We start from the raw sequence: 22,791 nt of genomic DNA on the forward strand, positions 1-22,791 counted from the left end.
GTATTTGTGAAGTCCATCATAACAAAAGGGTAGAATCAAATTATTACTAAATATAATATTTTAACAACATCTGTGTATATGTTAAGTGTGTGATTTTTTCAGGACATGGTTTTCTGGTAGACAAGAATGAGTGTATGTCGCCATATGTTAGATCAACAGGCGATACTAGGCATGAGAGCCAGTAAAGTATGTATCTACAAGTACATACGCTACTTGTGTATATTCGTACAGATGTGGGTGCCATCGGTTTAGGGGGTTACTGGTGCAGCTCTTCCCATCTCAACTTCACAACAAAGTTGGATGCTGTGCTTCTAAGAGACTTTTCTGCAAAACAATGCATAGCGTATGCTATTCGGGCTTTACTGTTCTGTCTTGTATTCTGTGGTAGAGCAAAATAAGAGCTGTGGCTGAGGAACATGAGAGGCTGAGTATGACAAACAATGTATGTTAGCCACACTGCTGCCAGGATCACGTGAGAGGTAGACACAGCCCCGCGCTAGTCCCCCATTTGTATGACGATCAAAAGGAAAACTCGAAACAGTATCAAAAGATGGATGCCTCGGCTGTCAACCAAGTTGATCGGGCTCAACTGGGGATTGAGCCCGGGACCTCCTCTAGACGATCGAGATGTTTACACACCAACCCATGGTTAGAAAAAGGTAAATAAGCACTGTAGGTAATATAGATCAGCCGATCACGTGGGAGGCAGGCGCACTCTCGTACTTATTTATCTTCTTTCTATGTGTGTGATTGATGTCAGTTAGAATAAAACATCAAAAAAAGTTATTAATATAGTTCAATGGGAACCGAGTTAACAGGGCTCAACCGGGGATTGAACCCGGGACCTCTTGCAGTTGTTCAAGATATTTCTACGCTAACCCAAAGCAAGAATCATGCCTCTAGACCATTGAGCCTGTTTAATTGTTGAAATGCGACGAAAAAAATCATCTCTATGGTTGCGAGCAGAGTGGTGCTGTGCCGGTTTTCCGTGTATCAATGGCGCTTGTAAGCGGACGCTATATGCAATTCGATTGGCCGGCCTTAGTGCGCTAAGTGGGTCCTTACGCATGGTAGTGGGTCTGCGGGGGTACACCCATACAATAAATGTCGGTGCACTACCACGTGTAATGCTAGTGCCGCGCTTGAATGAACCTCTAAATTTGATGTCGCACTGTACATTACTCAGTCGCGGCATGAACTTGAATCGTATCAGCAAAGGCATTTATTCGCCCTTGGTGCACAGTCAAGCATGCCTTTCCAGTCACACCACCTTCAGCTCCTACGTACCACGTACACACGACTCGCAACTGGGTCTGATAGGGAAGCCCAGAAGCCAGCTCGGTATTATGTCCATCACATCGAATTTTGATTGGGCAAAATAATGCAGGGTGTTACCTCTAGCATTAGTCTAGTCTAGACCTAGAACTAGTCCGCAAAACCACAAATTTCCAGGCGCATTGTCTCCCTAAGAGACTGCCGCGCCACTGCCACCATCTAGCGATGCGTCTTATAATACCGGGCACGTCGCAAGCAGTCGAGAAGCGCCCATAACCCTATGACTAGCTCCGCAAGTCTATCCTCCCTAAATGGTGAGAGTTTTTCCCTCGAGGTCACAAGCCTAATCCCGACACCCAAGTCCAAATTGCTATTCGTTTGAGAGACGTGAGAAATTTCGATATTAGTTGCGTGATTTGATCGAGTTGGAGATGCTTTGTTCGATGGCACCAATTGTCCCAGGAATGGATAAGAGAGGGGGGCAAAGGGAAGAGGGAGCTCGGAAGAGCTGTAGAGTAAAGAACATATCAAGGTCGATGGGTAGCCTGTCTCATCGGAGTAACCGGTCCAAATCCATGCCCAAATGCGGGGGATCATCTCCCAGGTAACGTGTATTAAACAATCCTGTATTCAGTGTCAGGAAGACGGAGATGCCTAGTGCTGATGACCGTCGTAATACGCACTGTAGAGAACTATAACACACTTTGTAGCTACTATCTTATACCATATAAATAGACTGGAGGGTGCAGATACTAATATTTATCCGGTCGATTTTTTTTTAAAAAAAAAAGAAAAAAGAAAACTAAAAATTCCAAAGTGAATAAAAGAAGTGCCAGTTCGTTTGTGTTGCCCTCGGACTTTTGGCTCTTAGATTTCCCATCCTTTGTTTTGAACATCCCATTTGCCACTTTGGTATTTTTACTAAGATATCGATTGAATCCAATCTGGAAGAATTGCCAGTCACCAAAATGGTTTCTTTGACCATACTTACGCTTCTCCTTGCCACCAATACTCTTGCGACTGATACTCCTGCCGCCAAAGACCCTGAGAGATTTATAGTCTTTTTTTGCAATAGAAACGTCGACAAATGTCCGCATAGAAGAGAAATCACCAGTCTGTATGAAAATGCTTTTAACAAGAAAAGAACTGAGCTCGTGTGGAAATCGACTGGATATAATGGCTGGGACAAGTTGGGCGATGAGTAGTAGTAGTAGTAGTAGTAGTAGTATTATTTAACGCCGGGCTCGGCCCGGCTCATTAGCCGGCCGTTAGCAACCTCCCGAGGGGTATCTCGGCGCGCTTTCTATTTTCTCTATTTACACAGCGGAAAACAAGGGCATAGAAGCGAATCGAGCCTGACCGGGTTCGTGCCCGGTCCTGCTTACAGGTTTGTTCACTGACGCGACCCCGTGCCTTCAGGCGCACGGAGGATTCGTCTGACGGCAGTTGACGGCTCTTCATCGAGAGGGGCCTGTGTCCAAACAGCGGAGCTGTCGGTCGTTTGTAGCCATGGAGACGAAGTTCCCAACAAGTGTGGGCTCGACGGCACAGGCGGGTGGTTGTTGTCGATAGCCAGCCGGGTTATCCTTGCCACGGGTAAGCGGGGAGGATGTGGAGGGAGCAGGATTCGAACCTACGTTACTCAAGTAACAGCCATGGCGCTTAACCACTGCGCCATTCCCCCCAAAGTTGGGCGATGACTGGGGGTGGGTTTGGAGCACTCAGGAAAATTCGAACTACGAACTTGCAAAGTTCATCCTGAACACAATGGGATACAGCGAAACCCAAAATATGTATGGAGACGTGCGATACGTCCTTCGCCTTTAGGTTCAAATCCGTATTTTTGGTGCCGGGGAGGGCAGTGATGGGGTCGAGTATATTTCGGATCGAGGCGGTTCATGTCGTGTAAATAACAATACATCTCCTGGGGGTCCCTGGTTCATGGCTCACGGATTGCACGAGACTCCGGATCTCTGGTGTAAAAGACCCTGGTTTCGTGTCGGGCAATCATGGATGGAAGATAGATCCTCCCGGCAAACGAATCAAGAAAAATACCAAAGTGAGTGTATGGGAGTAGAGGTGGCCTGGAAGCGAGAGGGGAGGGGAGAGGGTAGCGGCGGCGGGCTTGGGTCCCATTACAATTGTGGTGCTGGTTTTGATGTTGCTTGGTGGTTGATGGGGACGGTATCGGGGCTGGTAGGAACAGGGACGCGATAAGAGCATTTGTGAATTACCAGAGGAGGATAACGGCGTAGAATCTATAAATTAACCAAAGATTGGTCAAATTAAAGCCAATGCTCGAATGGGGAGGCAAGGAACATACTTACTTACTGAGATTAGAAAAACGAATCCACTACACCAGATTATCCTGTCAGCAGTAGCAAGGTAAATCAAGAAAATACACGTATTGCATAATATCACCCCTATTGTTCAAACGGACTGCGAAAATCACGCGGCCATCAAGTGGGGGACAACAAGACAGGGACTCCGAATTTGGGCAAACTGCACCAAAGATCACCAAAATAAGCAGCCCACTCACCATTTTCAACCGTACGCAGCTTGTCACACAGAACATATTCGATTTTTCTGAAAGCGAAGACTTATTAATTACTTAAACTCCTTTCAAATGTTAGAACTCTCCGTATTTTACCATGCTATTTTGCTGCGATTATTTGCAGAAATACTTTGGCGTCCCTTTTTTTGTCCCCCACTTGGCCATGTACTAAATACGATTATACCGCCAAGGCACCTACCCTGAATGGATGTGTTGGTGGGTCTATAGTGGAAAGGGGATATGTTGGTGGGTCTATAACGAAAAGGTACTCGAATTTAGGGTGCACTTACATCTAAATTGTGAGCCGCATCAAGTACTTCTCTCGTGTTATATCAGTTACAAACGAATCGCAGATCTTCGAATCCTTCAAATAAACAAGCCCAATCCTCGCTGGCGCATTTACTCAAGGGTGGGTTTGAAATTGAATGTCGATAAAACATAATTAAAAATATAATGCGAACAACATCTTGTTTGCGTATTCAGCCTTTTTTTTTCTTTTTCTTTTACAAACCATCCTGTATATATAAAGCGCCACGGAGTGAGTGTGCGCATCGAAAAGTTTATTTTGACCTTTTTTTCAAGGTCACTACTTCTTACACAATAATTATTCTACCGATTGCAGAAAAAAAAAAGAAAATGGTTTCCTTCACCAAGTTTACGCTCCTCCTTGCTGCTGCTACTTCTGTCGCCGCCAGTGGTTATAAAAAATTTGCGGTCTCTTTTATTAGTTCGAATGATCTTCTTAATACGGCTCCGGATCAAGATGCAACTGCCAAGCAGTGGGAAGCGGCTTTCGACAAAGCAAGAGCCAGTTCTCAGTGGAAATACACTGGATTCGACGTCTGGACCCCCGGCCTCTCGGGAGACTGGGGATGGGTTACTACGACCAGAAACGAAGCAGATTACGCCAGGGCAAAAAATGTTCTAGAACGGATGGGATTTGAAGCCGAGTTTAGGCCTACTGGCCATGTTTGGTTCCGGCCCAAGCTTGGAGCGTCTCCTCCAGTGCCGGCAAGGCAGTGACAGGCGCATATACATAAAAGGCAGGAGCAGGGTATAAGGAGGTCATTAATTCTACCAGTTCTCCTTGTCAAACATGCAGCAGAATGCCGTTACTTGGAAGAACTTAGGAAGTAGTGCAAAATACGCAACATTTAGTCCACTGGCGCCTTTTTACTTTTGAGCACTCTTTCTGCAATCACACGACTATCCAAATGTTGCAGCAAACCCCTAAATCACCCCCTCCGAGCAACACAGCAGCCCCATGAACACTCGATGATTGTGACTCGTGTATACCTCTTGGTGACGGCTTGAACCCAAGCCGGCTCGCCCAGAGTGTTTTTTTTTTTTTGCTATACGTATGCTTAGATGGCCGGGGAAAAGCGAGTTGGGGAAAATGGACAGAGTCGCATCTATGAAACGTCATGATGTCGATCGGTGGTATCGCGTGACCTTCTCACTGGCATCGCCATCTTACTTTTTCGGAGTTGCGGCCGAGTACTGGACCGATTTCAAGGCTGTAGGTTAAGAGTTTGACTCACAGCTGGTACATATACCAAGTTGACTGGAGATGACTTCGCGCCCTGGAGGCCTATGTGTTACTTGTAGGTTATCTATAGCTTTTGCTATACACGATCAGATTTGCGAGGTGATGGGTGTTCAAGCCGCAAGAGACCAAACAACTTCATAGCCAAGCCGTCATATTAACCAAACCCCCGGATTTACCCCAAACATACTCTTGTATACGTGCTATTGACGGCTAGTGGGGACAGGAGTCAATCAATCTCCAGATCATATGATCATTTCTATAGCTAACCCGCTTCCTTCACCCAGTCAGCTCTCCTAGCCTCCCCCCTTTCCCCTTTCCCATTTACATCATCCATCCCGGCCCCTATACTCTATTAGCTCTTTCTAGCATATCATTTCTCCTACCCTCTCATTTACCTTATCGAGAAAAAAAACTGACACAAAACCACCCGTGACCTAGTAAAAACAATCAAGGATCCCCATCCCGAGCCTCTGCGAGGGATCCAAGTGAAGCCCTTGTGGAGCTGGGCGGTCCGGTTCGCTTCCGGATCACCCCAACACGGGTCTGGTGACCGACCACCTTCCTAAAAGCCTCATGGCCGCCTTCGCCGCCGATTGCGCAATTTTTCATCATTCTCAGTGGAAAATAATAGGTACCTTGGGTAGCCAATTGATTCCAATTTTCTACCAGGTCGTTGTAGATAAGGCAAGAGCCCCTTTATCTCCACTTTGCAAAGGGCACTACCCCACAAAATAAGAACCATAACCATCAGGTGGAGTCTGCTTTTACACACGAAAGAAATGCGTCGAGTCAAATTCCACCCGTCCTTCATCAGGTCCCTTTCAGTCTACATGACAACGGCTGCCACTCTCACAACTGATTTAGTCTCTGTTGACAGTGACTGGCCATGCTCATCACTTTTGCACGTAGCAGATTTGAGAATGACAGACTTTTGCTAGCACGAATGAATGCAATGTTCGCTGCGCGCCGCATCGGCGGAACACCCCGCTCGTTCTTTTCGTTGTGTGCAAAGACTGGTGTCTGCCGGATTCCTCGCCATATTGTGCAGCCCTATTACTTGGCCTTCTAGCGATCTGTCGTACTTATCAATTAGCCATTTCGGACTCATATAGCGATTCTGACTTTGATAAAGGCCCATTGCAACAAACGAAAACTGCCTAAACCAGAATACCCCTACCAGGCGGGACCCATTCGGCAGATTCGTCGCCAAGTTCCTCCTCCGAGGGGGCCACACTGCAGGCGAAGCCGCAAGAAACCACCGAAAAGCATATTCCTCCAAGGCAGTCCGGCAACCGCTGGCTATCACTGCCGGTAATGATGTGGACGATCCATGGGCGCGGGAGGGCAAGTTGCTCTCGGACGTGGACGAGTTCAATCATCAGAAAGATCCGCCGCGGCATCAGTCATGCTGCTCAGTTGGTAGTCTGGAGTCAACAGGGCAGTGACGAGACCTGCGTTACCAAGTGTCTTCGATCATCTCTGCGCAAATGGCAGCAAACAATCCTGGGCCGATGATCTCCACAGCTGAGGCATCAATATGGATCTAGATTACTCCAATGAGACAGCCTGCTACCAAGACCTCGAGTCTTCCCTTGGCGGATCCGTCGTTCCGCGCTACTACGGTTCTTGGACGTCTACTTTTTCTCATCGAAACTGACGAGAGACCAGCCATTAGGGTCGTCTCACTGATCTTACTCGAGATATCCACGGCGTTAGCCCTCACAAAGCAGAATTGAAACACCCAAGTCCAGCACAGCGCCTGAACATTCTGGCTAGAATGTTGAGCTGCGAGACACTTATATAGGATGAACTGTTTGTTCCCTGGCATGCGGGATCGTGGCCTAAAGTGTTCTCCAGTGCTCGATACTGCAAAGTGGCGCACCTGGCAAAATGTAACTTGACTGTCGATCTAGCCTTTATGCCTTGTCATATCCTAACTAACTTATCCTGTCCTATCTCGCTGCCCATTTTCCTTCGACTTTGATCTCCTGCGTAGGGCCTAAGGATAGAATACGAAGGCCTCCGATCAGCCTCAGGGCGCTATAACCCGCGTGGGGTGGCTAGACCGGTATAAACGACAATCAGAGTCCGGCGATTTCTGCGCCTAGCAGCCGCGTGTTAGATCTACAGCCCATTGAAGCGTCGCTTCAAAACTACCCGTTTGAAGTTGGAGTGTTGGCCGCCACGCCGCTTCCATAGCGGCACCTTTTTGGCCCTAAGCGGTTAACATGAATTCAGCAGTGCGCGTAACAATAACATAGTACGACCTTTGTTCGTTTGCAGGCATCCGGGCGCCGGCCCCCGAAATCCTGAACTGCCGGGCTAGTCCAAACCCGGAACGATTGATGCCCGGTTAACCAAAGTCGTGCCCAGCTTGGAAATATCACCTATATCAACCATAAACATTTGTTCGCTGGAAGCGGGAAAACTTCAGGCCCAAATCCGGCAGTGCTTGCATATAGCATAGTGTGCTATGATCTCTTGACAGGGTGTCGGCTATCCACATATTTGTCCGGTCCAATTTGGCAGGCCTCCAGTTCGACCACAACCACAACGAGCGAACGATTCATGCGAAGGGCCCCTCCGCAGTGCTCCATGCTGCTACTTATAGTAGGGTTGGGCTGTGCAAGGAATATGTCTGCGGCTCTGGACCCGCCTTACAAGCTTGGGTCAACTTAGCCGAGACGGTCGACCGATATGGGCATTACATGTCGGCTTAGACTTGCGAATATAGGACCAAAGTTCGGGAGATTGTTCATGTTACATCAGATAGGCGAATGCCATGATTGTGCAGTCAGGGACTCAGGGGAGGGTCGCAACGGAGCGGATGGGAGCGGATGGCATCAGAGACGCAAAGAAGGATAAAGAGGGCGTCAACGGCCGCTGCTTTGGCCTCGGGCTCTCTCTCTTGCGCCTCAGCAACCGACACACAGTCAGCTCAAGCTTCTGGTCTATCTTTCATCGCCACACGGCGTAGGACCAATCACACTCATTAAATCATCTCTTTGCATATCCTTCCATCATGCACTTCAAGTTGATAGCCTCGTCGTGGGCCTCTTTGGCCCTCCTGGCTGCCGTTCAGGCTGCTTCGCAGACGTGCGACATTGTCAACAACCAGCGGGCCAGCATCCAGTCCTTGTCTAAGAATGACGGTGACTACAAGACAGAACAGGACCACTACTGGTGAGTCTAGCACTTCCCTTCCCCTCTCCCGAGTTGTCATGTTTTACTGACACGGTATACACAACAGGTCCACGGCCTGTGGCGATCTCAAGCCGTCGTGCATCCTGAAGCCCAAGGACGCGCAGGAGCTGTCGTTTATCATGCAGACCCTGCAGGCTAACAACGAGACCTTTGCCGTCAAGTCGGGCGGCCACAACCCAAACAACTACTTTGCAAGTGTCCAGGACGGCCCTCTCATCTCCACCACGGCCCTGAACCCCGGGGTCGTGTACAACGCCGAGAACAACACCGTCACCGTTGGCCCCGGTAACCGTTGGGACGACGTCATGGGTGCCCTCGACGGCAAGAACGTCACCGTCGTCGGCGGCCGCATCGGCAACGTGGGCGTGGGCGGCTACCTCCTGGGCGGCGGCCTCGGCTTCCTCAGCACGCAGTACGGCTGGGCGGCCAACCAGATCGTCGAGGCCGAGGTGGTGCTGGCCAACGGCACCATCGTCACGGCGTCGGAGTCGGCCAACCCGCAGCTCCTCATGGCCCTGCGCGGCGGCGGCAACAACTTTGGCATCGTGACAAAGTTCGTCCTCAAGGCCTACCCGATCGGCCAGGTCTGGGGCGGCAACATGGTGTTTGGCGCGTCCAAGACGGACGAGATCCTGGCTGCCGTCCGGGACTTTACCGAGAACTACGACAAGTACCCCAAGGCCGCCATCATCGCCACGGCCGAGCTCACGGCCCTCAACGCCGCCAAGATCTGGACGCTCTTCCTTTTCTACGACGGCGAGTCTCCCCCCGCCGGCATCTTTGACAAATTCCTCGCCGCCAAGCCCACCATCAACAACTGCAAGTCCCGGTCCTACGCCGACCTCCTGTCGTACAACAACTGGGCCGTCCTGCACGGGTCGCGCTACGTCATCGCCACCGAGACGACCCCTCTCCCCTCGGCGGCCGACGGCCAGCGCGTCATGCGCTCCTACTACGACCACTGGTTCAAGACGTCCGAGCCGCGGGCCATCACCCCGGGCAGCGTGGCGTCGATGGCGTTCCAGCCCATCCCCAAGAGCATGGCGCGGATCGCGCGCGACAAGGGCGGCGACCTGATCGACCTGGACGACTCGACGGACCGCATCATCTTTGAGTTCAACTACTCGTACTGGTTCAGCATCAGCGACAAGAACGTCGCCTCCACGACGGCCACGCTCGTCGACGGCATGAAGAGCCTGGTCGACGGCTACGTCGCCGACGGCACCCTGCCCGACGCCTACAGGCCGCTCTTCATGAACGACGCCCACCACACCCAGGACTACTGGGGTCGCCTGCGGCCGGAGAAGAGGCAGCTCGCCGCCGACGTCCGCGCGCAGGTGGACCCGCAAAACATCTTTGCCCAGCGCACGGGCGGCATCAAGCTGTGAAAGGGTGGTGGGTGGTATTTTCCCTTCCCCCTTCAACCTTGATAATGATTTTCTTCTTCTCCACACGTACAAAAGAAAGTCCCCGCGCGGGGGATGGCTAGTCAGCTTTTAGTGTGTTTTGTTCTCAGTTTAGATATCAATGTCGCGCTAGACCTGTATAAAGGATTTAATAAAGTAATTTCGCTTGAAGATCTCAAATAGTCTGGTTTTTAACGACGAAGTATATATGCGATCAGGCGGAACTTGATCAAGCCTTGTGGTAGCAGTGAATGACTGGTGTTTGGTCGAGATATTGGCTTTCCCATATGGTACCATGCCAACAGACGACATGTTCACTTGGGACCTCTCGGGTGGTAGTATACAACGCAGTCGTGTCGTCGAAGTAGCATTTGGCCATTAACAGCAGTCCCACATTGTTCTCGTAGTCTGGTTCGAAAATCCTGCCGATCCAGAAGCGTTATCTGACTCGAATTGACAAGGTAAGGATCAGGGGTTGTGTTTTTGGGTTCGTTAAGTACACATGTTCGGCTTTCCTTCCGTACGGCGTACGCACTCAATGCCACCCCCGATGCCCTGTTGGAAATGATCAACTTGCGGATACGGTTCCCCGTCCCAACTGCGCACCCAGCAGTTGTATAGTTTTGTCGCTTTTCGTAAAGTGGGCATGGCCTACGTAAGTCGTAGCACTTGTGCCGGTGACTTTGTCTGTTTGATGAGCCCCTCTTGACCCCGACCAACTGACAGATCCTTGTTACCCCTATATCGACTCCAAGGCTTGGGGATACGGATTTATACGCGGGCCTGCATGGTCACTCATCCATATGAAAAGATTGTATGGGTTTTCCTCGGACCATTCGAGGGGGTGTTAGCAGGCTGGTTCCGTGCTTGCCTGGTAGTGATTTAAACCTACCCTAGAGGCTTCAAATGATCAACATTGCTTTTAGTTTCCTCACCCAGCTACGAGCGCCTAGTAATGTCTAAGAAGCCAACAAAAATTCGCCGCTGTCACGCTTGTCCCGCGTCTTAGTTTGCCAAGACCTTGCTTTTAACTGACCAGTGCCAAACGCGTCGCGTGATCTAAAGTGGCAGCCAGCTAGCGGTCGTGAAATGAATTAATTGTCCACAACAAGCAATGCCATGGAATCAAGTTTGGAGAGTAAGTAGACCAATATGAAGACCAAGAAAGTGCAACCTTGGTCCACGATTGTCGTGAAATCAAGGTTCGGTTACTAATTGCCAAGGTTTCGAGTGTGATAGCATAGAAATCCAATCAATTAATTCTTATTCTTTAACGTTCTTGTACTGGGGTGCGAAAAGAAGGAAGCAGGGAATCAAGGGAAAAAGGTACGTACCACAGCCAGGCCCAATTAAAGCCAGTGTTGTAAGTCCGAGCCGAGGGTTAGGGTAAGCACACGCTTTTGCCACCTCCCGGAGTCCGTTCCATTCAACGCGTCAAACCACTAACCCATGCAAACGCGTCCAATCCCCCCCACACTTTTCTAGATCACCTTTCCCAAAACCACTTTATACAACCGAACACGCTCCTCCATCTCCAAGTCCATCATCAGCATGTCTTAACATCAACACTTTCAAAAACACCCCCGCCCAATTCAATCCAATCTCTCCTCCTCTATACCCGATCCAGCAAACAGGACAGTTCTCCCAGCCATGTTCGCAGTCATGCCATCATACCCAGTCTTCAACGACTTTTCATACCAACCGACGCGGTCCTCGCCGCTGTCGTCATCGTCACCGATCCGCGCATCATCACCACCGCCCGCGCCCCTGAGCCCCTGCGACTACAACCGCCAGCCGCGCCAGGTTCAGTCGTCGCCTGTGCAGGCGCCGCCGTCAAAATTCAAGTTCTCGGCGCGTCCGGCGCGTCCGAACCCCGTCGTCAGGAACCGCGAGGCCACGCAGCAGAGCAGAAGGAATTTGTTCCTCAAGGGCGTCCAGCAGAGGGCTGACGATCACCGGTGGGAGAGGAGAGGTGTCGAGCACAAGGTACGTTTTGGGAGCAAACCAGGGTAGAGACAGTGGGGAGGCTTGTTCGATTGCTGACATGCTATTGGTTGCTAGGTGCTGAGCACAGAGTGGTTCAACGAGACGCAGGCTCGGCAGCAGGCGAAGCTTCTTGATCCTGATAGTCTGTTGACCGAGGAGGACATTGAAGACGCCGAACGATTGGAAGAGGAGCGTCAGAGCAGATACGAAGAAATCCCCGACGACCTGATGATGGATTCCATGATGGAGGACGAGCACGAGTTCGAGGCGTTAGCATCAAACGTGCAACAACAACAAGCCCCATCCAGTGGGACGACACGGCCAGACTCACCCCATCTTTTGGACGACGAGGATTACGATTCCTTATTCATGGACTTTCTGTCTACCCAAAATCAGCAAACAGCGCCAGCGTCGTCTGGTGATGTCGAAATGTCATAACTAGATGCAAATCTTGGCACATGTACAAATAACTGGATGGCGTTCTAGGGGGGTGGGATTAGGTTATGGCGTTTTTGGAGCGAACTTGGCTTTTGGCGTTGGAACATGCTCTCATTTTGTCGTTTTTACCAGTCACGCAATGGCGGACCTGTCAATTGTCCATATAGCATTTTGGCATTGATAGTCACTATTGTGGCGTACAGGCTTCTGGGTCTGGTGCACCAAGCGCCTCCTGTGCAGAGGGCATATCACCCACCAAATCAGAAGGCGGGGAGCCCGTAGCTTGCATCTATTAGGGGTTAGCACAATGTTCGGAATATAATCTGGGCATATTTGCAAGCTCACCTTTTGCATCCTATCCACAATATATTCCCGATCTGCCGCGTTCGAGTCCAAGTACGTCGGCTCCTCGAATTTGACAACCATCTCGGAAACTAACCGCTGCTGCTCCTCGTACCTCTTCAGGTCCTCGGCCGAAGTCTTGTCCTTGTTCCTCTCCAGCCACTCGGGAAACTTGTCGTGGAGTTCCTTCATCGGCTCGTAGAGAATCTCCTTGTTAGTGAGCTGCTCCATCATGCCGAGCAGCATTTTGGAAAACTCCTCCTCGCCACCTTCGCCGCCCAGCCCGGCGCCGGCACCGCCCCCCTGCATCTGCTTGAGCAGCTCGGCCATGAAGTCGTCCTCGGCGTTCGAATCGGCTGTTGCTGCGGCGGTGGCGGAGTCTCCTGATGCTTGCATTCTCTCCATGGTCCTGCGGATGTTGTCCTGAAAGGAAGAGCTGCTCGCGGGCGGGGGTGCACCTGCGGAGGGGTTGGAGCTCTCGTCTGCGGCGGCGGCGGCACCTAACTCTTTGAATATGCTTTCAAATTGAGCTTGCATCTCCGGCTACAGGCGGTTGCTGCTGGTCAGCAGACTCGCTACTCCTCAGGAATCAAATTCTTTTGACTCACAGAGCTCCCCATGTCGCCCAGCATTTCTGCCATACCGGCCTGGAGCTGCTTGGCAAATTCATCCTCGTCAAACTCGTCGGCGCCGTCTGTGGCCGGAGGTTTGCTCGTCGGCAGCGGAGGCGCCGCGCTGGGTTCGCTGGGGCCAGGCGCCGAAACGTGGGGCGTCTTTGGCGGGTTGAGCTTTACTGCCGAGAACTCATCCAGCATATCTGAAAAAGAGGAGTGTCACATGTCATTAACAATGTTCCCCACACCAAATATGAAAACAAACAGAAGCTGCGCTACTACATGCCGTCCAAATCGTCAAGGTCGTCCTCGTCGGGGTCCGGAACGTCCTCGACAACTTCTGCAACCTTCGGGGCCTCGGGAGCCGCCGTTGTGGGCTCACTTGCAGGCGCCGCCACGGCCGGAGCCGGGGCGTCCTTTATCGGCGCTGTGTCCTCGGGCCGGTCCGCCATGGCCCTGACTTTTTGCTAGGTCGTACTGGTGATATACCTGTTGTTGAATGGGGAATATGTATTTTTATGCTGGAGGAAAACCCCTGGAATACTTCTGTGGTTGATGCAAGAAACCGAACAACCCAAGTTATCGGCAACCGGCTGGGGAAACCTGCGTCAGATGATCGCGCGGAGCCGTTCGTCTGACCGCATGCAAGCGCGCACAGGCGGAGTATGCGATGCGCTCTGATGCTAATGCAGTGTAAAGTACCCTTGGTGAGAGGCCACAACTGGTTTCGTGCGTATATCTTTTTAAACCATGTCCAGGAAGTAAACAGATGGAAGATCCAAAGAGAGAAGAATATAAATAGAATTGGAAATGTTCCTGCGGAGGATCGCTCGGCCAAGCATGATGTGGCCGAGGTCCTTTGATCCACCCCTTGCACCCCTCCACCAGCGTTACCCCGTCCCTGGATTTGGAGAGCGTAGCCTGAGCTCTTCAATGCACGCGTGGAGAGTCTGCCCCGCACTTAAAGTTCGCCGCGTCGGCGTTAGGCAACGTCCCAAATTAATATGGGGTCGCTTGGCAGAGATTCAATTTGATTGGTTAAACTTGCGACCACCGACCGCAAACCCGTAGACTTGCTTCTGCTGTCCGCCAGACACTGACTGCCCTGGGATCACCACCGCTAAATCAGATACGTCCAACATAGAATCGACCTCGTCCCGTCTCATCTCCTAACCCCGACTGCTTAGGACAAACGCTGGAATCGACGCGCGTAACACTCCCGGTGCGCGATAAACTACTGCTAAAAATCACTTATCGCCTCAACCGGATAACCTCTATCAAGGTTTCTGGTAGCATTCACCGGCGGACCATCCAGTCCGTAAGCCGTCTTTTTACTTCCCGGACTCAGCTCTGCCTCACCCGGGCTGGCATAATCCCACGTCCAATACCCCAAAACTGCTGTCGCGGAACCTGCCCACATACTCAGAGCTAGCCGGATATTTTCGTTCAGCACCGCGATAATGTCTCTCAGCCAGAACCGGTTGCAGGAGGAGCGGTTAGTTTTGCTCCTCTCATGCCCACTTGTCAACGCAGCCTTGCTAACATTTCCATGTAATCCGATCAGCAAACAATGGCGCAAGGACCATCCCTTTGGTTTCTACGCAAAGCCGCAACGGACGGAGAACGGCACGCTGGACCTCAAGGTGTGGGAATGTGGTATCCCGGGCAAGGAAAAGACCATATGGGAAGGCGGTCTTTTCAAGATGACGATTACGTTCCCGGAGGGTCAGTTTACACCTGCCCGGTTCTGTCCGTGTTGTACTTGAAGTGAGCCACATCGCTAACTCGACTGCACTTGATACCGGTAGAGTACCCAACTAAGCCACCCAAATGTATGTTGAAGATGACGGAACTGATGGTTCTGCTGCTGCTGCTGCTGCTTGTCACACCTGATATCCATACTAACGCACTCGACAATCTAGGCAAATTCGTGCCGCCGCTGTTCCATCCCAACGTCTACCCGTCAGGCACCGTATGCCTGTCCATTTTGAACGAGGAGGAGGCGTGGAAGCCCTCCATCACCGTCAAGCAGATCCTCATCGGCGTCCAGGATTTGCTCAACGACCCCAACCCTGAGTCACCGGCTCAGGCAGACGCATACAACCTTTTCAAAAAGGACAAGGTCGAGTACGAGAAAAGGATCAAGAGGGTCGTCAGGGAGAACCCAGCCCCTTGAGCCAGAAATCGAGTTGGCTCTCTTTCCCCAAGAGCAAACTCAAGCTTGGACTACAGAAAAAAACGAAAGCGAGATTGCTGGATTTGGCGATATGAACATTTTTACAGCGGCGTTCCGGAATACCAATGACAAGGGCAGGACAACTTGAGGCGTTGTCTCGTGTTTGTCTATTTAGAAGGAGAAAATGATGATACTAATGGGCTATGGACTAAATTATGGAATTTCGAATGTTTACGAGATGCCAGGATCAGCCAAGAGCTGTTCTGCCGTCACTGGTTGTGGTGAGAAAGGCAACTGATTTGGTTGAGTGGGATATGACTCCCACGAAAGCTGAAGAAGGCCGTTTTCAGAAGGTTGCGACAGATATGCAAGGATGGGGGGCTTGGTGGAAGATATTGCATTGTAATCAGGATTGTAGAAATCACTGAATTCCGACCATTTAGGTAGACTTGGAAAACACCAAAGTCAAGAAAAGTGGCGAGAGAAGAAAAATTCATCAAGTCGGAATATATCAAATACCAAAAGCTTTTCAAGTGGATATGAGGCAAAAGTATGTGTCAAATTGCCTTCGCCAAGTCGATTCTAAGCGTTGCTCTATAGTAAAGCTCTTTAACAACTTACATGTTGCCATCTGTCTTATCAGTCGATTTTATGTAATGAGCATGCCCCGCGGCCAATCGGCCAGAGAACCGACATCGGCCAGGTACCAAAAAAGATGCGCAGAGACAAAAATGTTCCCTCCAGCCCATGCCCCCTTTAGCAATGCGCAAAGATAAAAAAAACATTCTTAGTAGTAAGGGCAATTACGGGAAAACAAATGAAAATGAAACGGCTAGCAACCTTGTACAGCTCCTTAAATCGGCCTTCTACTCTGCGTGGTTTACTCCAGAAAAGCTCCCGTCTCCCAGTGGATGGCTACGGAGCCGGGGTCACTACATGCCTATGACTCTTACCCTTTCCCCAGTTCTTTTGATAGCGCTTGAAAGTGAGGCAAGCAAGGCAAGGTAGCTTTGTCGGGCTTGTATGAAATAAAGGACTATCCCTCTTCAACACTGACGTGTTTAAGCTGGTCGTTTTCTCTTGTTCCTCTTCCATTTTCCTCATTCACAATTTTCTTTCCCACATCGTCGTGAGAGTTTCTGAGAAAGCCTGTGCGCTGTTCTCTGGGCCATTGATACTCACTGCCATCACCAATTGGATCTACCCCAACTACTATACTTTGACACCCCCCCAAAAAAAAACCCTTTAAAACGAAGTCACAATGTGTGGCATCTTCGCCTGCCACGCGTGAGTCTCTTTTCCAAAATCACCCATGAAAGGGAACACAGCAAGCAAGCAAGCAAAGGCAATTACACAACTGCGACTATTCGCGACTTGCTTGCTGCTGCTGCGCTGCCCCGCCCTAGTCGCCCGCGACAAACCCCCTCCAAAGAGTCAACGAGACAAACTCTCTCAATTGGACCTAGCAAACTGACGACTACGGGAAAACGCACCAAAACAGACACCCGGATGTGCAAAAATTCAAGCCCACCGCCCTCCGGCTCGCAAAAGCGTACGTTCCTGGGAAACCCATTGGCGGAGAAAGAGGACAGCGTGGACGAGTAGGGACGATCCTTGAGAGTTTTTGCGATTGACTTGTTATCTGTGCATTTTGCAGGATCCGACATCGGGGTCCCGATTGGAGTAGGTCTTGGCCTGAGTCACTTGCGCGCGATAAGCGGACGACGACCCTCCGGGCGCGGGTGCTTGCGTTGCTAGTTTATAAGTGGTTTTTACTAATATTTTTTCGTCTGTTGCGATAGGCGGAAGCGTGACTTGCAACCAGACGATATTGTGCCATGAGCGTCTCAGTATTGTTGGTGTTGGTACGTTTGCGCCTTGGGATTGTTGGCCACATGTGTGGTTTTCAGAGATCAAAAAACTGACACCACAATAGAGAGCGGTGCCCAGCCCCTTACCAACGAGGATGAGAGCATCATTCTGGCCGTCAATGGCGAGATCTACAACCACAGGCTGGTCCGTAAGAGCTTGAAGACCCCATACCACTTCAAGACAACATCCGACTGCGAGGTCATCATCCCTCTGGTAAGTTGCGATTCGGATTCTTCCAACTCACAATTTGGACGGCAGCTGTTTCAGGAGACGGTCGAGTACCAAGCTGACGTGACAACGGAACTAGTATATGGAACATGGCCTCGACGCGCCCAAGTACCTGGATGGCATGTTCTCATTTGTCCTGTACGACAAGAAGCAGAACCGCACGATAGCCGCACGAGACCCCATCGGAGTTACGACCTTCTACCAGGGTTGGTCGTCCTCAGAGCCGGGCGCGGTTTACTTTGGATCCGAGCTCAAGTGCCTCTACCAGGTTTGCGATAAGATTGAGGCATTCCCTCCCGGTCACATCTATGACAGCTTGACCGGCGAGAGGACTCGCTACTTCCAACCAACATGGTGGGACCCAAAGAGGGTACCGGAAACACCACTCGATCTCACAAAGTTGCGCGAGGCGTTGGAGAAGTCGGTCAGGAAACGTCTTATGGCCGAGGTGCCGTACGGTGTTCTTCTGTCAGGTGGTTTGGACTCAAGTCTGGTGGCATCAATCGCTCAGCGTGAGACAAAGCGCCTGAAGAAGCTTGCGATTGAGGCTGGTCTTGAGGACTTGCCTGCCGAGCCAACAGGAAACCATGACCAGGGCGAGGGTCTTGTGGGAATTGACGACGAGAACAAGTTGTCAACCATGACCTACCTTCCTCAGCTCAACTCGTTCTCGATTGGTCTGCCAGGCTCGCCCGACAACAAGGCAGCCCTTGAGGTGGCTAAGTTCCTGGGCACAAAGCACCATGTTATGACCTTCACAATCGAGGATGGTCTCAACGCTCTTTCGGACGTCATTTACCACCTTGAGTCTTACGACGTGACCACGATCCGAGCATCAACCCCCATGTACTTGCTTTCTCGTAAGATCAAGGCTATGGGTATCAAGATGGTGTTGAGCGGCGAGGGCAGCGACGAGGCCTTTGGTGGCTATCTCTACTTCCACAATGCCCCTGACAAGGATGCTTTCCACGACGAGACGGTCCGTCGCGTCAAGAACTTGCACCTGTCCGACTGCTTGCGTGCCAACAAGTCGACATCAGCCTGGGGATTAGAGGCTCGTGTGCCATTCCTTGACAAGGAGTTCCTTGAGCTGGCCATGAACATTGATCCCAAGGAGAAGATGATCACCAAGGAGCGCATCGAGAAGTACATTGTCCGCAAGGCGTTCGACACCTCTGACGACCCCAACGCCGAGCCGTACCTGCCAGATAACATCCTTTGGCGCCAGAAGGAGCAGTTCTCTGACGGTGTGGGCTATGGCTGGATCGACGCACTCAAGGACAATGCCGAGATCCAAGTGACCGACGAGATGATGAAGAACCCCAAGCCCGAGTGGGGAGACGACATCCCAGACACTAAAGAGGCTTACTGGTACAGGTGCATGTTTGACGAGCACTTCCCTCCACACTGCGCCTCGACGGTGGAGCGCTGGACCCCGACGTGGTCTAAGCAGACCGATCCCAGTGGCAGGTGAGTTTAGCCGTACCTTGCTACTTTAACACAGCACGTGGCCTTGATTGATACTGACCATATTTATTTTCGACAGAGCCATCGCGGTCCATGCTGCCAAGTATGACCACATCAGCGAGTAATGGAACTACCAATTGAGAAGGAAAGGAAATTTTCAGGGGGCTTAGAGTAGATGGATGTTAATAGAAACCAGACATTGGAGTCTGGAGGTTTGGTAGATGTCGTGCAACATTGGTGCCACAAGTTATCATGGTGACTTGGAAAACCAGTGTGACAGGCAAGGCCAGATGCATAGAAAGAATTGCTTCCGGTAAAGATGTGAGATCGTGCTTTTGCGAATGGGTAATCACAAAGTAGTATTACCCCAGCATGTTCTTACAAGAAATCAACGAAGTGGAGGAGGACTCAAGGACTGTCCCTCTCTGTCTGAGACTCAAGTTGGTTGCTGGCATAAACCGTTTGATTCAAGATGTCACCTGATCCTCAGAAGCACGTGGGGCGGTGTGTGGTCCCTGCATTCAGCTGCTTCTCAATGCGCAGAAATTGGCGGTCCAAACAGAGAGGCTCAATTGGGCCGGTTTTGACCGAGCGTCCCCGTTGCTGAATCCACCCGACTTCCCGAAACAGTACCGTTTGGAACATCGACTGCCACCTCAACAATTTTAACCATCCCTCCGGGCGCCTGTTTGAAAACCCAGCTCCAGTTCGAACTCTTCCCGATATTTCTGCCATCCTACTTTTGCATCACCACACAAGCTCCATATTTTCGTCTTCTAGGTCAATTCCCCGTCACACACCATCAAGATGTCTATCCCTAACTTTGAGGACATTACCAAGTCGGCCAACGACGTGAGTTTTTTTTTCTGCGGTTTTATTCTGGACCACTAAGACATCCATGGAACTCAAACGCCGTTTCTCGATGAGCGCGCATGATGATAAGATGCATCTGGATGCTCATTGCGCATCGACGCATTCTCCCGCTTGACCTGGGAACCCATCAGATGAAGACACGAGGCTTACTAAACGCGTCTTCATCCATCTAGTTGCTCACCAGGGAGTTCTACCACCTGGCTGCCGGCACCCTCGAGGTCAAGAGCAAGACCCCCAACAACGTTGACTTCAAGGTCAAGGGCAAGAGCACCCACGAGGGCGCCACCAGCGGATCTGTAAGTTGACAATTGCTTTCCTGCGCCTGTAAAAAAATAAAAAATTATAGTAACAAAATCGCTGATGCATATCTGTTTTTTCTTTGCGCACAGTTGGAGGGCAAATTCGCAGACAAGTCTCTCGGTACAGCAAAAACCACCACCACAAAAACCGCTGCAAAACCACGCGGCCCCAAAAAACATGGAGCTAGAGCACCAGCATCTCCTGAACCGTTCTTGCGCATGCTTTCCCTATCACGGATAGGGGGCGCCAAGAACGGCTGGCCAGTGGAATTTGCGGCGATGCTCACTCCGACTTGTTCCCATTTACTAATGATATACCATCGGACAGGCCTGACCCTTACCCAGTCATGGAACACCGCCAACGCTCTCGAGTCCAAGCTTGAGCTTAACGACACCCTCGCCAAGGGCCTCAAGCTCGAGGGTCTCTTCGGCTTCCTGCCCGCCACCAGCGCCACCGCCGCCAAGCTGAACCTGCACTTCAAGCAGTCCAACGTCCACGGCCGTGCCTTCTTCGACCTCCTCAAGGGCCCCACCGCCAACGTCGACGCCGTCATCGGCCACGAGGGCTTCCTCGCCGGTCTGTCTGGTGGCTACAACGTCCAGAAGGCCGCCATCACCACCTACAGCGCCGCCGTCGGCTACAGCGCCCCCCAGTACACCGCTGCCGTCACCGCCACTGACAACGCCAGCGTCTTCGCTGCCAGCTATTACCACAAGGTCAACAGCCTGGTTAAGGCCGGTGCCAAGGCCAGCTGGAACTCCAAGATCGGTAACAGCGTCGGCCTTGAGGTCGCCACCAAGTACCGCATCGACCCCCTGTCCTTCGTCAAGGTACGTTGCAGCTGGTTTCCCCAGTAGAGATATCTGGCCTGGGTTGGCACGCCTAGGCAGATTCATATACTAACGCACAATTTGCGCATTCCAACAGGGCAAGATCAACGACCGTGGTGTTGCCGCCGTTGCCTACACCACCCTCCTCCGCCCCGGTGTCACCTTTGGCATCGGTGCTTCCTTCGATACCCAGAAGCTCGACCAGGCCACCCACAAGGTCGGCACCAGCTTCACCTTTGAGTCTTAAGCATGTTCACATCTTGGGTGGGGGACATGTTGACGGGGAATCTATAAACTACTTCTTGCAAGGTGTATCTGGGCCGGACTAGACTACATAGACTCATCTAGACTCGGCCCGATCGCTGACGGGAGGACCGACCAAAAGCACCTGTACCAAATCTGTCAATACAAAAAGACTTCTTCTAGTCCACCAGTACATGTAATAACGACAGCTATTTCTCGTCGTAAATGCTACTCGTGCCGTCTGCATTAGTGTATTTGTCTGATTTATCTCTAGAACAGAGTCTAGGAAATGCATTGATACAACCTAGGGTCTCTCCAATTCGGCGATCTGACTGATAAAAGTTTATAGTCGGCAATGGCTCATACCCTACCCTGGCGGATAGCTTCATTCCTGTCGGCCCTATCTCTCTTCGCCGAGAAAAAAAGCGCAGGCACCGCCAGAGAGACGGCCAAAACGGTGGATACTACAATGAATCCACCCATGAAGCTATCATCGGACCCGACGGGAGGCTCAAACCCCGTGGAAGACGCCTTGCGACGGTCCATCCGGCGGTGTGTACGCTCGTGGCCCTCGTGATCAAAATGCGGCACGTCCTCTGCCCGCTGCCCCTGTCCGTATCCCATCCCGGCGCCCCAGGTACCACCGCCGGGCGCTTTCTCCTCGGCGCGCGCACCACCGGCCCCGCCGCTGCTGGCCTCGTGCGCCGCGGCCCTCTTGGTACCGTGCGCTCCCCACCCGCCGTTGCGGTAGAAGGACGGCGGCGGGCCCGTGTATGTGCTCCGGCGGCGGCTAAGACCGGACGCGGCGCGACCGCCCGCGGGGCCGGTGGAGCTGTAGGATCCCCTGGTTGCTGTGGCGGCCGAGTGGTGTTGCTTGCGCATCACGTCGCGGTCATAGGCGGCGCGCTTATCAGGCGACGACAGGACTGAGTAGGCGTCCGAGATGCGCATGAAGCGGGCTGGAGCCTCTGGGTCCGAGCGGTTGTGGTCCGGATGGTGGGTTTTGGAGAGCGTGTAGAAAGACCTGTTTTCCTCGGGTTATCGTTTGTCAGTCGTCAAGAGTCTTTAGTTTTGCTCAATTTTGGATCCGTCGGTGTCAATCCAGCTCGTGCAATTCAGGGCTAGTCGCACTTCTTGATTTCAGCGGCGGAGGCATTCTCGCCGACTTTCAAAGTCTCGTAGTGGCTTCGGCCGACGTCATCTTGGCATAGAGAACGCGAGCTGTGAAAGGACCTGATGACGTTGTTGGAAAATGTGTTTCTGCCATTGAGAACTGTAGAGCATGCCGTAAGGCGTTGGATTTGGGGGAATGGCATCCCTCATCCCGAAACAAGACCAGACTTTTGCCTGGAGGATACGGTTGGTGATGAAACTGGCAATTGTTGGGGAGTCATAAAGTATGCTTGTGCAGGGCAGGTCCATTTGATGATGCCA

The 22,791-nt window shown here is 51.6% G+C and overlaps 10 protein-coding genes, 1 non-coding gene and 1 pseudogene across 12 annotated transcripts; 7 read left to right on the forward strand and 5 right to left on the reverse strand.

Annotated features, from left to right (window-relative positions):
• Positions 1-126: 126 nt before the first annotated feature.
• MGG_17333 (uncharacterized protein) lies at positions 127-815 on the forward strand (the record flags this gene model as incomplete). Its single annotated transcript, XM_003717926.1, has 4 exons — positions 127-132; positions 389-442; positions 542-659; positions 796-815. The coding sequence occupies 4 exons, from the start codon at positions 127-129 to the stop codon at positions 813-815; spliced, it is 198 nt and encodes a 65-aa protein (XP_003717974.1).
• A 2-nt stretch (positions 816-817) lies between these two features.
• MGG_20228 lies at positions 818-914 on the reverse strand. Its single transcript has one exon. It is a non-coding gene; the product is annotated as a tRNA-Pro (tRNA).
• A 1,015-nt stretch (positions 915-1,929) lies between these two features.
• MGG_14641 (uncharacterized protein) lies at positions 1,930-3,817 on the reverse strand (the record flags this gene model as incomplete). The annotated part of the gene is made up of 6 exons (XM_003717927.1): positions 1,930-1,967; positions 2,267-2,319; positions 2,552-2,746; positions 3,510-3,533; positions 3,603-3,628; positions 3,815-3,817. The coding sequence occupies 6 exons, from the start codon at positions 3,815-3,817 to the stop codon at positions 1,930-1,932; spliced, it is 339 nt and encodes a 112-aa protein (XP_003717975.1).
• Positions 2,888-2,959, reverse strand: MGG_20229 (annotated as a pseudogene). Its single transcript has one exon. The product of its transcript is annotated as a tRNA-OTHER (tRNA).
• Positions 3,818-4,465: 648 nt separating the features above from the next.
• On the forward strand, positions 4,466-4,852 carry MGG_17334 (uncharacterized protein; the record flags this gene model as incomplete). Its single annotated transcript, XM_003717928.1, has 1 exon — positions 4,466-4,852. One exon carries the CDS (start codon positions 4,466-4,468, stop codon positions 4,850-4,852), a length of 387 nt encoding a protein of 128 aa, XP_003717976.1.
• Positions 4,853-8,118: 3,266 nt separating this feature from the next.
• On the forward strand, positions 8,119-10,153 carry MGG_00973 (FAD binding domain-containing protein). The gene is made up of 2 exons (XM_003717929.1): positions 8,119-8,561; positions 8,629-10,153. The coding sequence occupies exons 1-2, from the start codon at positions 8,401-8,403 to the stop codon at positions 9,968-9,970; spliced, it is 1,503 nt and encodes a 500-aa protein (XP_003717977.1). The 5' UTR covers positions 8,119-8,400; the 3' UTR covers positions 9,971-10,153.
• A 1,356-nt stretch (positions 10,154-11,509) lies between these two features.
• MGG_00972 (uncharacterized protein) lies at positions 11,510-12,859 on the forward strand. Its single transcript, XM_003717930.1, has 2 exons — positions 11,510-11,974; positions 12,050-12,859. Exons 1-2 carry the CDS (start codon positions 11,639-11,641, stop codon positions 12,410-12,412), a joined length of 699 nt encoding a protein of 232 aa, XP_003717978.1. The 5' UTR covers positions 11,510-11,638; the 3' UTR covers positions 12,413-12,859.
• On the reverse strand, positions 12,500-14,278 carry MGG_00971 (uncharacterized protein). Its single transcript, XM_003717931.1, has 4 exons — positions 13,655-14,278; positions 13,363-13,571; positions 12,758-13,297; positions 12,500-12,701 (listed from the first exon to the last, which is right to left on the reverse strand). The coding sequence occupies exons 1-4, from the start codon at positions 13,818-13,820 to the stop codon at positions 12,600-12,602; spliced, it is 1,017 nt and encodes a 338-aa protein (XP_003717979.1). The 5' UTR covers positions 13,821-14,278; the 3' UTR covers positions 12,500-12,599.
• A 150-nt stretch (positions 14,279-14,428) lies between these two features.
• Positions 14,429-16,084, forward strand: MGG_00970 (SUMO-conjugating enzyme ubc9). Its single transcript, XM_003717932.1, has 4 exons — positions 14,429-14,863; positions 14,933-15,093; positions 15,177-15,200; positions 15,291-16,084. Exons 1-4 carry the CDS (start codon positions 14,829-14,831, stop codon positions 15,542-15,544), a joined length of 474 nt encoding a protein of 157 aa, XP_003717980.1. The 5' UTR covers positions 14,429-14,828; the 3' UTR covers positions 15,545-16,084.
• Positions 16,085-16,805: 721 nt separating this feature from the next.
• MGG_00969 (asparagine synthetase) lies at positions 16,806-19,236 on the forward strand (the record flags this gene model as incomplete). The annotated part of the gene is made up of 7 exons (XM_003717933.1): positions 16,806-16,831; positions 17,046-17,096; positions 17,202-17,227; positions 17,347-17,409; positions 17,481-17,629; positions 17,724-19,114; positions 19,191-19,236. 7 exons carry the CDS (start codon positions 16,806-16,808, stop codon positions 19,234-19,236), a joined length of 1,752 nt encoding a protein of 583 aa, XP_003717981.1.
• Positions 19,237-19,918: 682 nt separating this feature from the next.
• MGG_00968 (mitochondrial outer membrane protein porin) lies at positions 19,919-21,361 on the forward strand (the record flags this gene model as incomplete). The annotated part of the gene is made up of 5 exons (XM_003717934.1): positions 19,919-19,963; positions 20,158-20,280; positions 20,374-20,404; positions 20,612-21,114; positions 21,212-21,361. The coding sequence occupies 5 exons, from the start codon at positions 19,919-19,921 to the stop codon at positions 21,359-21,361; spliced, it is 852 nt and encodes a 283-aa protein (XP_003717982.1).
• Position 21,362: 1 nt separating this feature from the next.
• On the reverse strand, positions 21,363-22,753 carry MGG_00967 (DnaJ domain-containing protein). The gene is made up of 2 exons (XM_003717935.1): positions 22,489-22,753; positions 21,363-22,381 (listed from the first exon to the last, which is right to left on the reverse strand). The coding sequence occupies exons 1-2, from the start codon at positions 22,671-22,673 to the stop codon at positions 21,718-21,720; spliced, it is 849 nt and encodes a 282-aa protein (XP_003717983.1). The 5' UTR covers positions 22,674-22,753; the 3' UTR covers positions 21,363-21,717.
• Positions 22,754-22,791: the final 38 nt, after the last annotated feature.

This window comes from Pyricularia oryzae, chromosome 5 (genome assembly GCF_000002495.2).
Source record: "Pyricularia oryzae 70-15 chromosome 5, whole genome shotgun sequence".
Lineage (NCBI taxonomy): Eukaryota > Fungi > Ascomycota > Sordariomycetes > Magnaporthales > Pyriculariaceae > Pyricularia > Pyricularia oryzae.